This window comes from Meleagris gallopavo, chromosome 2, assembly GCF_000146605.3.
Source record: "Meleagris gallopavo isolate NT-WF06-2002-E0010 breed Aviagen turkey brand Nicholas breeding stock chromosome 2, Turkey_5.1, whole genome shotgun sequence".
NCBI classification, from domain to species: Eukaryota; Metazoa; Chordata; class Aves; order Galliformes; family Phasianidae; genus Meleagris; species Meleagris gallopavo.
The window spans coordinates 36,505,574-36,518,526 of record NC_015012.2 but is presented as its reverse complement, the minus strand read 5'-3'; the positions used below and the strand labels follow the sequence as shown (position 1 = coordinate 36,518,526).

Below are 12,953 nucleotides of genomic sequence, written 5' to 3'. Positions count from 1 at the left end.
GATGGAGCTGGTGAGGGCGCTCGTTCCGGAAAGCCATCGGCCGCTTCCGTGCGTGCCGGTGCCTCGGAGGGGCTGCACCCAGACCTGTCCCGTGCCGCCGGATGGAGTTCGGTCGGGAACAAAATAAAAATGATGGAAAACAGAGCCCGCCTTCTGAGGCTGCCGCTTGTAGCGAAGCCTGGGCGTGCTGGCAGCTGTTCCTTGGTTCTAAGCCACAAGTCACATTTCCTGGGTTAAAGAAAACATTAAAAGCGGAGGGGAAGTAAAATCAGCCCCTTTTGGCGTTGGAGTATTTTTAGATGGACAATTCTGCCTGCCACCGCTTTCTGCTCTGTGCAGGGATGTCAGACGCTCTCCTTTGTAATCCTCAGGGAATTCGCTGTGCAACCCCCCGTGCTCTGGGTGGTGCTGAGCAGGCCTGCCGCCCTTCTGCCCGCCGGCTGTCCGGGTTCCTCCGTCTGCTTACAGCTTTGCCACGTGCTGGGTGCTGTCAGAGCATCGCGGTCCTGCTGCTGCGGAACCTACGCGTGGCTGAAACGGGAAATGGGAAAGGGTTTTTCAGCAGCCGTGAGCTGAGTCCAACTGTATATCCAAGAGCAAGTGCTGGGTCGCGTGCTTTGGTCGCAACAACACCAGGCAATGCTGCAGACTTGGGGCAGAGTGGCTGGAGGGCTGCGTGGAGGAAAAGGATCCGGGGGTGTTGGTTTACACTCAGCTGAACGTGAGCCAGCAGTGCGCCCAGGTGGTCAAGAAGGCCCACGGCATCCTGGTTTGTATCAGAAATGGTGCAGTCAGCAGCAGCAGGGAGGTGACCGTCCCCCTGTACTCAGCTCTGGTGAGGCCACATCTTGAACGCTGTAGTCAGTTTTGGGCCCCTCGCTACAAGAAAGATATTGATGCCCCAGAGTGTATCTAGAGAAGGGCATCAGAGCTGGTGAAGGGTCTGGAGGACAAGTCTTATGTGGAGCAGCTTAGGAAGCTGGGATTGTGTAGTCTGGAGAAGGCTCAGGTGAGACCTGATTGCTCTCTACAACTGCATGAAAAGAGGTTGTGGGTCTGCTCCCACGTGACAAGAGGTAACGGTTTCAAGTTGTGCTAAGGGAAGTTCAGGGTGGATATTGGGAAGCATTTCTTAGAAAGAGTGGCAAGAAAATGAAATAAGCTGCCCAGGACAGTGGTGGAGTCATCCCTGGAGGTGTTCAAGAAACATGGAGGTGTGGCACTGAGGGATGTGGTTAGTGGCTGTGGTGGGGGTGGGCTGACAGTCAAACTAGGTGGTCTCAGAGGTCTTTTCCAACCTTAATGATTCTATAGTTTTGTGATTTTCTAATGCTTGAGAACAATGGCTTTTGGAGGAAAGTCTTGTTTCAGATGGAAACAAAAGCTGCCTGTGGGAATGTTTGTGGATCCACACTGCACAGTCATAAGGCAGTAGTTGATGATGAGTATATTTGGCAGTGCAGCAAAGCATGCGTGTTCTCCCTGTCTCTTCAGCAGCAGGGCATGCCACGCAGTGAGACCCTGCTTGGGTAGGAGGGGTAACAAATAGGTTAACAATAGGCTACTGCTGAGAACCTGTCTGCTGACTCTTGCTATGGTTCCTGAAACTCAGTGCTGCCAAAGGGCATCCAGCTGAGGAAGATTTAATTAATCAAACAGCAAGTAATTACAAAGTTGTCATCAGTTGTTTTTGGCAGGCTAATAGCAGGAGCGGTCTTTCTATCTGCTGTTGTCTATGGTTGGTGTTTTTCTGCATGCTATTTAATATATATACTTTTTTGAATGGTGGAGAAAGCTTGGTGAGACCTTTGTGAGTCAGTGTTAGTTTGTTGAATTAAAATACACAATTTGCAGCTGCTCTGCTGATTAGGGCAGAACCTGGTCAATCTAGTGAATGGTGTTCTAAGTATCTAAATCTCCTTGTAATTCCTTAATTCATGTTATTTCACAATGTCTACTTTCACAACTTGGTTGGGTATTTAAAACATTGGAAGGAAATTGTAATTCTTAATTTCTTCCCAGGAACTTGTTGCCAGATGACTTTATGCTAATAGACTTATAACACAAGTGCATAAATAATAAAAAGTACCTTTTGAGAATCATAGCAGGTATCAGGAAAAGAAAAATGTTTTAGGCAAATTGAAGGAATGTCTTGTTTCATCCCTTGGGCTGTTGAGCTGCTGCATTTGGAAATGTTAGGTTACAAATGGGCAAAGTTTATAGCTTTTAGTCACAGAACAACTGTAAAAGTAGACAGCTGTACTGGGCAAAATTACTTAGTAACATCTAGAAGTGATAAAAGTTGCTTTAGCTGGTTTCATTTTCTTTCCGGATTAGTGATTCCCTTGTTCATATGACACATCTGAATGAAGAGGGAACCAAATTTCCAGTGATCTTCATAAAATGTTTTTTTTCCCCCCCAACTTCTGGCTGAGCAATTTGAGGTAGGAATAGGGCTTGTAAAGAAAAGAAAATAATAAAAAGAAAACAGCAAGAACAGACTGATTTCCTTTGCTTAGGAACATCTCCGAGCATTTTTTTCGTTTACTCTTTAGCCAGCTCTTGTATCCTGCCTCTTCTTGAGAGGGGAATTATGAGAGTTGAATGTTGAATGAGGAGGATGGTTCTTGGTTTAGCAGAGCTGACTGCCAGCCTCGCTTTTCTCCCAGGAGTAGAGTTCAGCACTTTCTAGCATTTTTTTTGAATTGATCCTGCCTGATTTCTGGGCTCTCTTTGGAGCCCAGTAGACTTTATTTCTGACCTGAAAATTGCATTGTCTGTGTGCCAGAGCATGTCTCAAAACAGTGTGGGTTTCCTAATGGATGAAGAGTTGACCTTAGCAATGCTAGGTGAAATGGATTTTAATGAACTTGAAGTTGTGCCATGCATTTGTAGCACAAAGTCTGTCTGGCAGTGGCAGCCACCATCGTGATTCCCACTCTATTTTATGCAGCCTCTTTAAGATACTCCTGAAGAGGTACAGGTTTTACAAGCTTCTTCAGAGTAAGGCTCTCTTCAGCCTTGGGAGCAGAGATTAAGCAGAAATCTGCTGCTATGCGTAGAAGACAGGACACTAAAATAGTGTATCTTAAGCCAAGCAAGCTGTAGAGAAAGCAAAGCAGGCTGCGTGAGGTGTGGGATCCAAAACCAAAGAGATGGCTGAATGTCTGTGTGCTTCTCAGTGTGTGAGAGAGAAGCAAAGGGGTATGAGGGGCACAGGCCTATGGCATTGAGGAGGGGGAGACTGCAATGGCATGGCACAGCTGGTGAGCCTGCAGTGGTCTTCATGTTGTGTCACTGACCTTGGGACCACTTTAAAGCGAAAGCAAGCTCTCATGTGTGTCTCATTGGGTCGCAGCTCTCTCAGTGTGAAAGAGTTACAATTCATATGAGTCTGCAGTGCAGGCATGCTTTCTGATATGCAGTATTTGGGTCTTGCTTTTGAAAGCCTTTAGATTGAAGATTTATTTTATTTTCATGAATAATTTGATAGTTTAGTATGAATAGGTTTAAGCTTTTGTATAAGAAGCTGCTAAGCCTGCCTGTTTGGTGTTCAAAATTTCAACTTGAGGGTGAGGTGTTTTTTTCCTTTCGGTATTTTTATCTTTCAGTTGCTTCATACTTGTTATAGAGCAAGTTTATTTGAAAATTTTATTTGGCTTCTCTTTTTGGGAGAGCTGATTTAGAGCAGTTCTTCCTTGGTTTTTGTATAAATATAACCTTGTAATACTTGACCCTGGGCCTCTATTATGCTTCACTTATCAACATGCTCGTAGAAAAATAGGTGGAGTCTAAGAGCAGGATTTGGATTACTTAATCTTGTGTTATCATGGGCAAGATATAGTTGTTTTTTTTTTATTATTGTGTTAGCTTATGGTTTTGAATTTCTGTATTATATTTGGGCTGGGCTTTCATTTAGATCGTAAAGCATTAGAATACTGTATCTTCATCTCTAATAATTGTTCTGAAACTTCAGTTGTTTTCTACTTCAGTGATAACAATGAGAAAACATTGAGCAAAAATTCTCCAATCCAGTATCTTATAATCAGCACATGATTAGCCAGATTAGTTTTATTCTGTCATTGCTGCAGAGAAGATCTTGTTGTGGTCGTGCGGAATATTATCTGGCTCTTATCTGTTTGTGTATTGTAGCATCTGTTCACTAACACAAGTGCAAAATCATTGTTTACTATTCTAATGCAAGAAGAGGTCCTGTAACTGTTTGTGAATTTGGGAATCAGTTGAAGAATTGCTTTTGCTTGCTTCTACCTTCTAGTTGGCACTTGTGTATTACTTATAGTATGGTGTTTGATACCAAGAAGCACTTTTGCGTTGTTCAGATGTCACTCTAGTGAAAGTTATCACGCTTCTCGGTGTTGGAAACTAGTTTATATGAGAATTTGATGTATGCCCTTGTGAACTTCTCATACTGATATTTCTGTGGCCAACTCTATGCAGATGACTGTACTGAGGTGAAGGACCCATTGAGTGCTAATTCTATTTAGATGGATGCAGCTGATGATGTGATTGGAGCTCTAGATGGAGTAAACCAAATAGTGTTTGATTTCAGTATAGGATTAGTTATTTTATTCTCTTTCTTAAATGAGAAGAACTCAGGTTATTCAAGTGTATAGATCAGGAATTTCAAAGTTGCTTAAATACTGGATTTCTTTTCTTGCAGCAAATAACCGGGAAAGCGTGGAAGATGAAATTGAATCAGTTCTGCGGGAGCGCATAATGATTTTGGACGGAGGCATGGGTACCATGATCCAACAGTATGCTCTGTCAGAAGAAGATTTCCGAGGGCATGAATTTAAAGATCATTCCAAGCCTCTGAAAGGCAATAATGACCTTTTGAGCATAACTCAGCCTGATATAATCTGTGACATACACAAGGTAGGTAGTTCAGTCTCTTGACAGCAGAAGGAAGCAGAATTTTGTCTCTGTGCTCCCCATAAGTTTCTGGCTCTCCTGTCTCTTTAGGGATTAGGGAAGTGAGTGCGAGGTAGCCAAGTGAAAAAGAATGAACAGATTTGAGTTTTCTGGTTACGTGACCACAGCATTTGTGTCTTTGTTTCTAATGTCACTTAGCGTTGTTTTAAAATTCCTTTTTGACTTATGTTGCTGCTGCATTTCTTTTAATTGTAGGTTGACTTATTTCACTATTTTTTCCTTTTCTCCTCTTCAGACAGTAGTGAAAATGCATCTAAGTAGGACAAATTTGAATTCTAGGTGCATGTTTCTGTAATTGTGTATTAAAGGGCTGTTAAATGTGGCTGCCTGAAGCAGACCTCTCCATAGGGAACAAATGGCTTTCTAATGAGCATGTACCCTTCCATGTTCTTTTTTTCCTAGATTATTAATGTGTGGCTCGGAGAATGAAACAGTTTATATGTGATCATTAGGAATTTGAAAACAGATTTTCTTATTTCCATATCTTCAGTTAGACTTAAAAAACAATAGCAACAAAACCTTCTTAAATCTTGTATTTCTTGAGTTGCAGATATTTCTAGGTCCTTATGCAATAATTTGAACACTTGAAAAGCACTGCAACTAACTGATATTCAGTTGAGGCCTTTTTTTTTTTTCTGGGCGTTTATTATAAAGATTTGTATGTCATTGTTTAGAATCATAATAGGTGTATGTTTGCAAACCTTAGTATTTATTCTGTATTTTTGTGTTTACATTCTGTCAGTCTTTGAATTTTAAGAAAGATGAGTTGAAAAGAATCTTTGACCTATAAAAATTTTAGGAATAAATATTTGTAAATTGAGTTCAGTCCCTAGACTGTCAACTGAGCTGTAATTGTGAACTTTGGAATTTCTGTAGGCTACTGGGCTTGTACTGTTAATCAGAAAAGCTGGTTTAATAGTTGAATTCCACAGAGTTATTAGAATGTTAGCGATGTAGCTTGAGATTGAATATTTTAGGTGAAACCAAATTTATAGTTGGATAATCATGTAAAAGTTATGGATGTCACCTAAGAGTTAACCTGATGAAAGAGGAAAGGAGAAAAGCAATTGAGAGAGGTTATCAAAATGAAGGGCAGAATATAAAAAGGTATTTCAGTTTGCATTGATTTCAGTTTACTTCATTTGTAATTAGTCAGCCAAACAGCAGCTGAACACTTAATTATTTCATGAATATGGGTCATTAGTTAAACATTAAATGTGATCTGCATAAAACATAATTCTCCTAAACTTATATTCTGTCACAATGCTCTCTTGTGCTATAAAGTTCCCTTCGTAATGTATAAATTTTCTAATCCTCTGCTGTTGTTTAACTGCTGCCTTTCCCAGGTCTGCTCACAGCAGCCCTTGGTTGCTGATGGTGACTGGATAACTCCCTGCTTTGTCCCTGTGTAAAAATCCAAAATGTTCTTCAGGTGCTGAAATTAGTGGCTGGGGTAGTTCACTAAATGTCAATAGAATGTATGATTGACATTAGAATTCTGGAAGGTGATTATATGGAACACTTCTGTTGCTTTGGCCCCATGCCTTAAGCTGAGTAACTGCCTTGAGAACTTGATCCCCTTTGATTTGGGAGGTGATTTGTGAGTTTGTTTTTTCAACAGGTTGAGACAAAATAGTTAGGTAGCCTTTGTTCCAGCTCTGTTCTGAAAATTTTGGAGACTTACTCTCTCATGTTTTTCAGGAATACTTGCTGGCAGGTGCTGACATCATTGAAACTAACACTTTCAGTAGCACTCGAGTTGCACAAGCTGACTATGCCCTTGAGCATTTGGTAAGAACTTTAAATTAATTATATGTTAAAATGTTTTTTAATATTTTTGTCTTAGCAGCCAGAATTAACTTGTTTGCAGGGTCTGTCAACACTGTTTATTGACTGCGTGCTGTCTGTTGGGCCAGGTGGTAGGGTTGCAGCTCATTTCTGCAGAAATAGAAGGAAGATGGTTATACTCTCTCTGTGTGACAGTTGTGGTGTGCCTGTTGCTAATGGAAGCACAGGCAATAATGGTCTGTCCTAGATTTTGTTTGAGCGGTAGTTCTCAGTTCTGTGAATGTGATTGTTTGGCTTCAGTGCTTCTGAAGTATCAAGTGCCACAATGGAAATGTGTTTTTTCCTGGATGTTGTCTGCGTAGTTGACTTTCTGACCTGGAGATCTGTACAGACAGGGTAGGATTGTGTTGGTGTTAATGTGGAATTGCTTTCAAGTTTGCATATATCATACCTATTCTGTGGTATGCGTTCTGAAAATCAAAGGGATTTGCAAAAGAAAATAATTGAACGTATGCTACTTGAATAAAAAGTGAGTTTAAAAGTAGGTTAATTTTATCTTCAAAGTTCTGTTCTTTAGCTTTTGTTGACTCAGTAGGATTTAATTATTACCTTACAAAATTAAATGTTCTGATTAGCAGCTGTAGGCTGACACATGTAGGATGAGATCAGCCATCTATCTCTCTTGCTGAGATGTATAAAGCTGTTCTATCACGAAGCCTTGAAAGGAACTTGTGTGTTTAATTTGTTATAAGCAGTCTTTAGAGTGTATTGCAAACTTCAGAATGGAGGTGTTGTATTTCTTTCAGGGTGTATTACACTGTATTGAGCTCAGGATTGGTTTGTAATTGTCTGTTACTGTTCTAGGCATATCGATTAAACAGAATCTCAGCACAAGTGGCCAGAAAAGCAGCAGATGATGTAACTGCTCAGACAGGTAAACTGTACTTAAGTTCTTATTCATTTGTGGTTTTGACCTGCCTTGCCACAGCCTCTGAAATGTTACTAACCAGAGGAGGAATATAGTCTGCAGACACGAAAATTTCATTTTAGCGATAGCAACTGTTTTATATCATAATTCATACCACAGGGATTTCAGTATGTTTACAGGATCTGATACTTAATGTGATCTACAGTAAAGCTGTCTTGAGCTTGGCTGTTTTAGACTGCAGGCAATGCACATATGCTAAATGTGTTTTAGAGAAGTCAAATTCAACAGGCTATAAGTTATGTAAGTTTGAAAGGTTTAATTCTTACAGAGTTAGGATAGCTGATTATATGTGAATGTGGACTACCAATTACTTCTGGTGCAAATCTCCTGGTTTGATTCTACCCAGCAGATACTGGAATCTGCTTAATATCTAACCATCACCTGTAAATGTGCAGTCTTCTACTTTCAGGGCTTCATGTGAGAAGATTATGACTCATTTCTACTGCTGTGTTTCAAGGGCAAGGAATTTTGTCTTGTATTCTGGCATCAAATTCTATTTCAAACTAAGGTGCTGTTGCAGATGAAAATCTTACTGTTGTAATTCATCCTATGCAATAAAAATATAAGATTTGAAATACGCTTTAAAAAAAAAAAAAAGAAACAGACAGCACTTTTAAAATTTCATGAACACATGCCAGACCATTCAGGTCATATTATCTAATAAAAAATGCCAGGATAGTTCTATGCTGTGCATTTACGGTAGTTGAGTGAGGCTTCATGTCAGAGACAAATGATACTTAAAAGAAAAACAAATTGAGCCAATAGGTTATGATTGTCTTTTGCACAGACATTCTTCTGTCTTATATATGTGGATTGAACATCTTGGATAGAATTAAAACAGAAAAAGTTGTCTGTACTGGGTGATCTTATGTGTTAACCAAAGTTCTGGTTTAAGAATAGTTTGACAGTTCTTGATCTTTTTTTTTTTTTTTTTTTGCTTTGAGAGGGCTATCATTGTAGAACTAGAGATACTGTATTTTATTTTTCTTTTTCTGCATGTTGGTTTAGGAATTAAGAGATATGTTGCTGGATCAATGGGTCCAACAAATAGGACACTTTCTGTGTCGCCATCTGTGGAGAGACCAGATTACAGGAACATAAGTAAGTATTTATAACCATTAAATTACTTGATTTGGGTGATAGATTGAAACAGATACCTCCAGGTGAAGTAAATATAATTCCTGTTTTATAGCTTTTGATGAACTGGTTGAAGCCTATACAGAACAAGCCAAAGGACTTTTGGATGGAGGAGTAGATGTCATGTTAGTAGAAACCATATTTGATACAGCCAATGCCAAGGTGAGGCTTGTGGGGAAAAAATATAAATTGGTTATACAAATACTTAATATACTACTAAGGAAATTCAATATGGTACTTGAAAGAGCTATCAGCAACTGCTTATTAAATATGTGTCAAGGCTTCATTTGTTAGCTAACATGAAGAAAGTAAGGAAGTATTTTTTAATGATGAAACAGCCTTTTCCAGAATTTTTCTCTCAGTATGAGCTGTTAATATCTTTCTAGCTGTTTGTACCAGCTGTTCTCTTATTCCCAGGAGCTGTGCTCTATTGCAAAACATCTCCAAATGCATTTGGTATTTTTATTTTTCAGTGTAAGCAAATCTGGTATACTTGTAGTGCACATTGGAGAGGGGATGTTCAGTGTATGTGACTGTGGGAGTGGGAAAGCTTGTAAGGCAGTCTTGCTATTAAAATGTTTGGCTTTTTTTTTTTTTTTGAGGGAACTTGATACTGCCTTCAAATTTAAAAAAGAAAAATTAGGAGTAGAGGATTAGAAGGATAAAATAGGGGGGATAAATATTTTCTTAAAATTATTCAGTGTAGTAATAGACTTGCTGTGGGGCTTAAAACTTGCAGTTCTACATAGGAAAGTCAGACTGAATAAGCATATAGCATTTCTTCAGGCTTTTGCCACGGAATGATTAATGTGCAGTGTTATGACTCATCCTTTACAGATTTGACCAGTCATCGTGGAGTTTTGGCTAGGACTCCATAGTTTTTAACACTGTGCTGAAGGAAATTCATATTCACATGCAACATTCTTATCCTAAGTAGGCAAGCAATTTTCAGGAACTTCAAGGGGTCATGTCAGTCTTTACTGTTAAAATTTGTATTGGTCAAAATTCTTTGCAAACTGTATGCTGGATAGATTCAAGAGCAGTGAATGTGTACGAAGAGTGGTACATATAACTTGTGTTTGGGGCAAGTGTTGTGTGGCAGACAGGAGGGAGAACTATGTGCTGATGTGATTTGGAGTTCAGAAACATCTTGGTCTCATTTGATTATCCCACAGTACTTGTTTTCTACTTGTTACCAAAATGTGTTTGAAAATCTAGAAGATATCAGAGATAAGGAGGAAACCTCTTGATTGTGGTGAGATTACAGGCAGTATTGGGGTTGCAAGTTGCATAAACAGCCATAAAAAATAACTAAAAATATTAATGAAAATAAAAGCTAACCCCTACAAACAAAAATTCCAACAAACTGAAGAACCCCCCCAAAAACCCGTTAATATTTTTGCAACTTATTCTTCTCTAGGCAGCTCTTTTTGCACTCCACAAGTTGTTTGAGGAAGAATATGCTCCTCGACCCATATTTGTAAGTAATTTGTATAGTACTTAATATTTTACGTATATATAAGCTAGATTTGTGAACTAGATGGTAGTTCAGTAAACCCTTCTGAAATCTGTCTTGAAATGGAGGAAATCAGTGTCTCGGAAAAGTACATTTTTGTGATTGTGAATGGAGAAACTTTAATGTGCAGGGCTTTATCAAATCAGTCTTAGCTGTGTTCAACTAATTAAAATAAACCTAACCCTACTTTGGTTGTCTCATCACTTTGAGTAGACTATAGGTCCATTTGTTTTGATTTTTAGCATTTCAACCTTTTAAATTCTTGTTTTTATTGATTTAATTCTTCTCTCTATTCACTTGATAATTAGGTTTCTGGAACCATCGTAGATAAGAGTGGGCGCACCCTCTCGGGCCAGACAGGAGAGGCATTCGTCATTAGTGTTTCACATAGTAAGCCACTTTGGTAAGGAAATGTATCTTTTGCTTAGTATGTAGTTTGTAGAAGGTGATTCTGATTTTGACCCCTTGTTCATAGTAAAATGGAAGTTACACTGTTTTCAATTTTATTGCATGTATTGCTATTTAGTTCTGCTATGGTTCCCTCAGCAGAAGTTATGTTTCCAAAGAACACTGAACTTTTTTAAAACATTGCTGTAAATAATTTGGTGTGTTGTGTTTGCAACAACCTGGAAATCACAATTAGGTCAAAGCATTTAAAAAAAATTTTTCTGGCATCTCTTACTATCTCAGATTGTGCAAGAAGCTAATCTCTGGTGGGCAGAACCTACATCTTCTTAGAGGGAGGCAGTGTCAGCTCAAAATGTCTCAGGATGGATTGCAAGACGAAATAGTGAGATTTCATTCCAGAGTTCTTTTCACTGAATTTTTACAAAATTATGTTTTTCTCCAAGATGTGCATTTTGGTTTTGAGAGCTCCTGATTCCACCACTTAACTCCTGTTCTTATCTGTTGAGGCCAGAAAGAAAAGAAAAGTATGAGATTAAGACTTACGAAGATGCATACTATAGCAGATTTTGGTCATTGTACAAGGTCTTGCATGTTAATTTGAATACTATTCCCTATTTCTCTATTCTGTGTTTCTATGCCCTTTTATACTTTTTCTTGCTTCCACTTGCTGCTTTATCTTTTTTTTTTCTTTCAGGTTTGTTCTTCTCACACAAATTTATGAAGAAAACATGTATTTTTCCTAAGTTATTTTACTTAAAAATGTAATTGGGTGTTAGCAGTGCATACTATGCGTATTGTGATGAGCTATTGTTTGTTTTTACAACAAAATTCCAGTGAAAATGCGCAATCTGTCATTTCAGTGATACAAAAGCAGAAGACTGCATTCACAGTTTTACTGACTGCCCTTGAGGCTTCACTTTCCCAGACCAGACGGTGCTCCAGAAGTAACATATGGAGCCTCTTGGAACAGAGTGGTAGTTGACTCTTTTGCTCAGCATCACAGTTTACTGATATGTATTTGGCATAAGTCTATCTCAGATAAGATTGCTCATAACTGTCTTCTCTCTGAAGGACAGAGAAGGGCACTGGAGCAGAAATTAAGGATTTGTTAAACTATATTTCATAAAAGCTTTCTTATATGTCTGAATGCTTAGGGCCTGTTTCTCATCTGTGCAAAGGCTGCTACACTGCACTGTGGCAGAAGGTTCTTAGTTGTGGGAGCAGATTGCATTTAACAGTTCATCTTGGCAGATTGATATTGAGTGTTTTCAGAGTTGAGGAAAAAGCTGATCAGGCATAGTATCCTAGGGATCATGTTCATGTTTGTAGGGACCTGTTCACATATTTCCTTTTTGGTTTTGTATTTCCTGTTCAGGGTGATGTGTTGTCCTTCAATCCGTTTGGTTTGGGGTCTCCCTAAAACGTGTGTCCTCTGTATTTAGTTGACAAGATAGCAGCTGAGAAATGCATGAACTATTATTATAAGTGCTGAAGGATGTGTTGCCAGATGCTTGCTGCAAAAGAAGCTCAGGTGTAGAATGAGTTTTGTTTGTGTTATTTCTACTGTGTTACTGTTAAGACATATCCTGAGTTCAGGACTCTCATGTGGTGTTTGTTCTGGTCCCAAGGGCACTCCACAGTCCTAGCTTTCACAGAAGCTGATGTATCACTTATATGAAGCAATGAGCAAGGGAGGGAGATAACATTCAGGATGAGGTTGTGATGGTTATTACATCTTTCAGCACTGTAAACATCTTTCAGGTTTTACAGTGCTTGTAGGATGGTTTCTAGATCACAATGAAAAAGATCTCTTATGCACTTTCTGAAAGATAAATTTTCACTTTTAATATCAAGACTCAAATAGACACTTTGAGTAAAAACTGCATTTTTGTATGTGTGGCTGAATGAAGAAAAACATGATTGTACCTCTTATGTTGGTAGAATTGTGAGAGTTTTAGTCATGCAAAGACTACAGCAGAAGCTGTAGTACTGTCTGCATCACTAAGATGTAAGATAATGTGCGGAGCAGATTCAGTTGCCCAAACTTAGTGCTCCTGGGGGATGCACTGAATGTCTTCCAAAGTTGACATAATTTATGTATAATTTCTAAACAGAATTACTGAGTTAGTGGCTTGAAGCAGTTCTTGTTCTTCCAACCTTTTT

General features: G+C 38.9%; 1 protein-coding gene across 1 annotated transcript in view; it reads left to right on the top strand.

The window, feature by feature from the left end:
- MTR (5-methyltetrahydrofolate-homocysteine methyltransferase) overlaps positions 1–12,953 on the top strand; it is a 57,569-nt gene that overhangs the window by 7,735 nt on the left and 36,881 nt on the right. Inside the window, exons 2-8 of the mRNA XM_010706984.3 lie at positions 4,682–4,896; positions 6,655–6,744; positions 7,606–7,675; positions 8,738–8,830; positions 8,922–9,028; positions 10,287–10,346; positions 10,691–10,785. Of these exons, the coding sequence (XP_010705286.1) occupies positions 4,682–4,896; positions 6,655–6,744; positions 7,606–7,675; positions 8,738–8,830; positions 8,922–9,028; positions 10,287–10,346; positions 10,691–10,785 (730 nt within the window). The remainder of the gene's footprint in view (positions 1–4,681; positions 4,897–6,654; positions 6,745–7,605; positions 7,676–8,737; positions 8,831–8,921; positions 9,029–10,286; positions 10,347–10,690; positions 10,786–12,953) is intronic.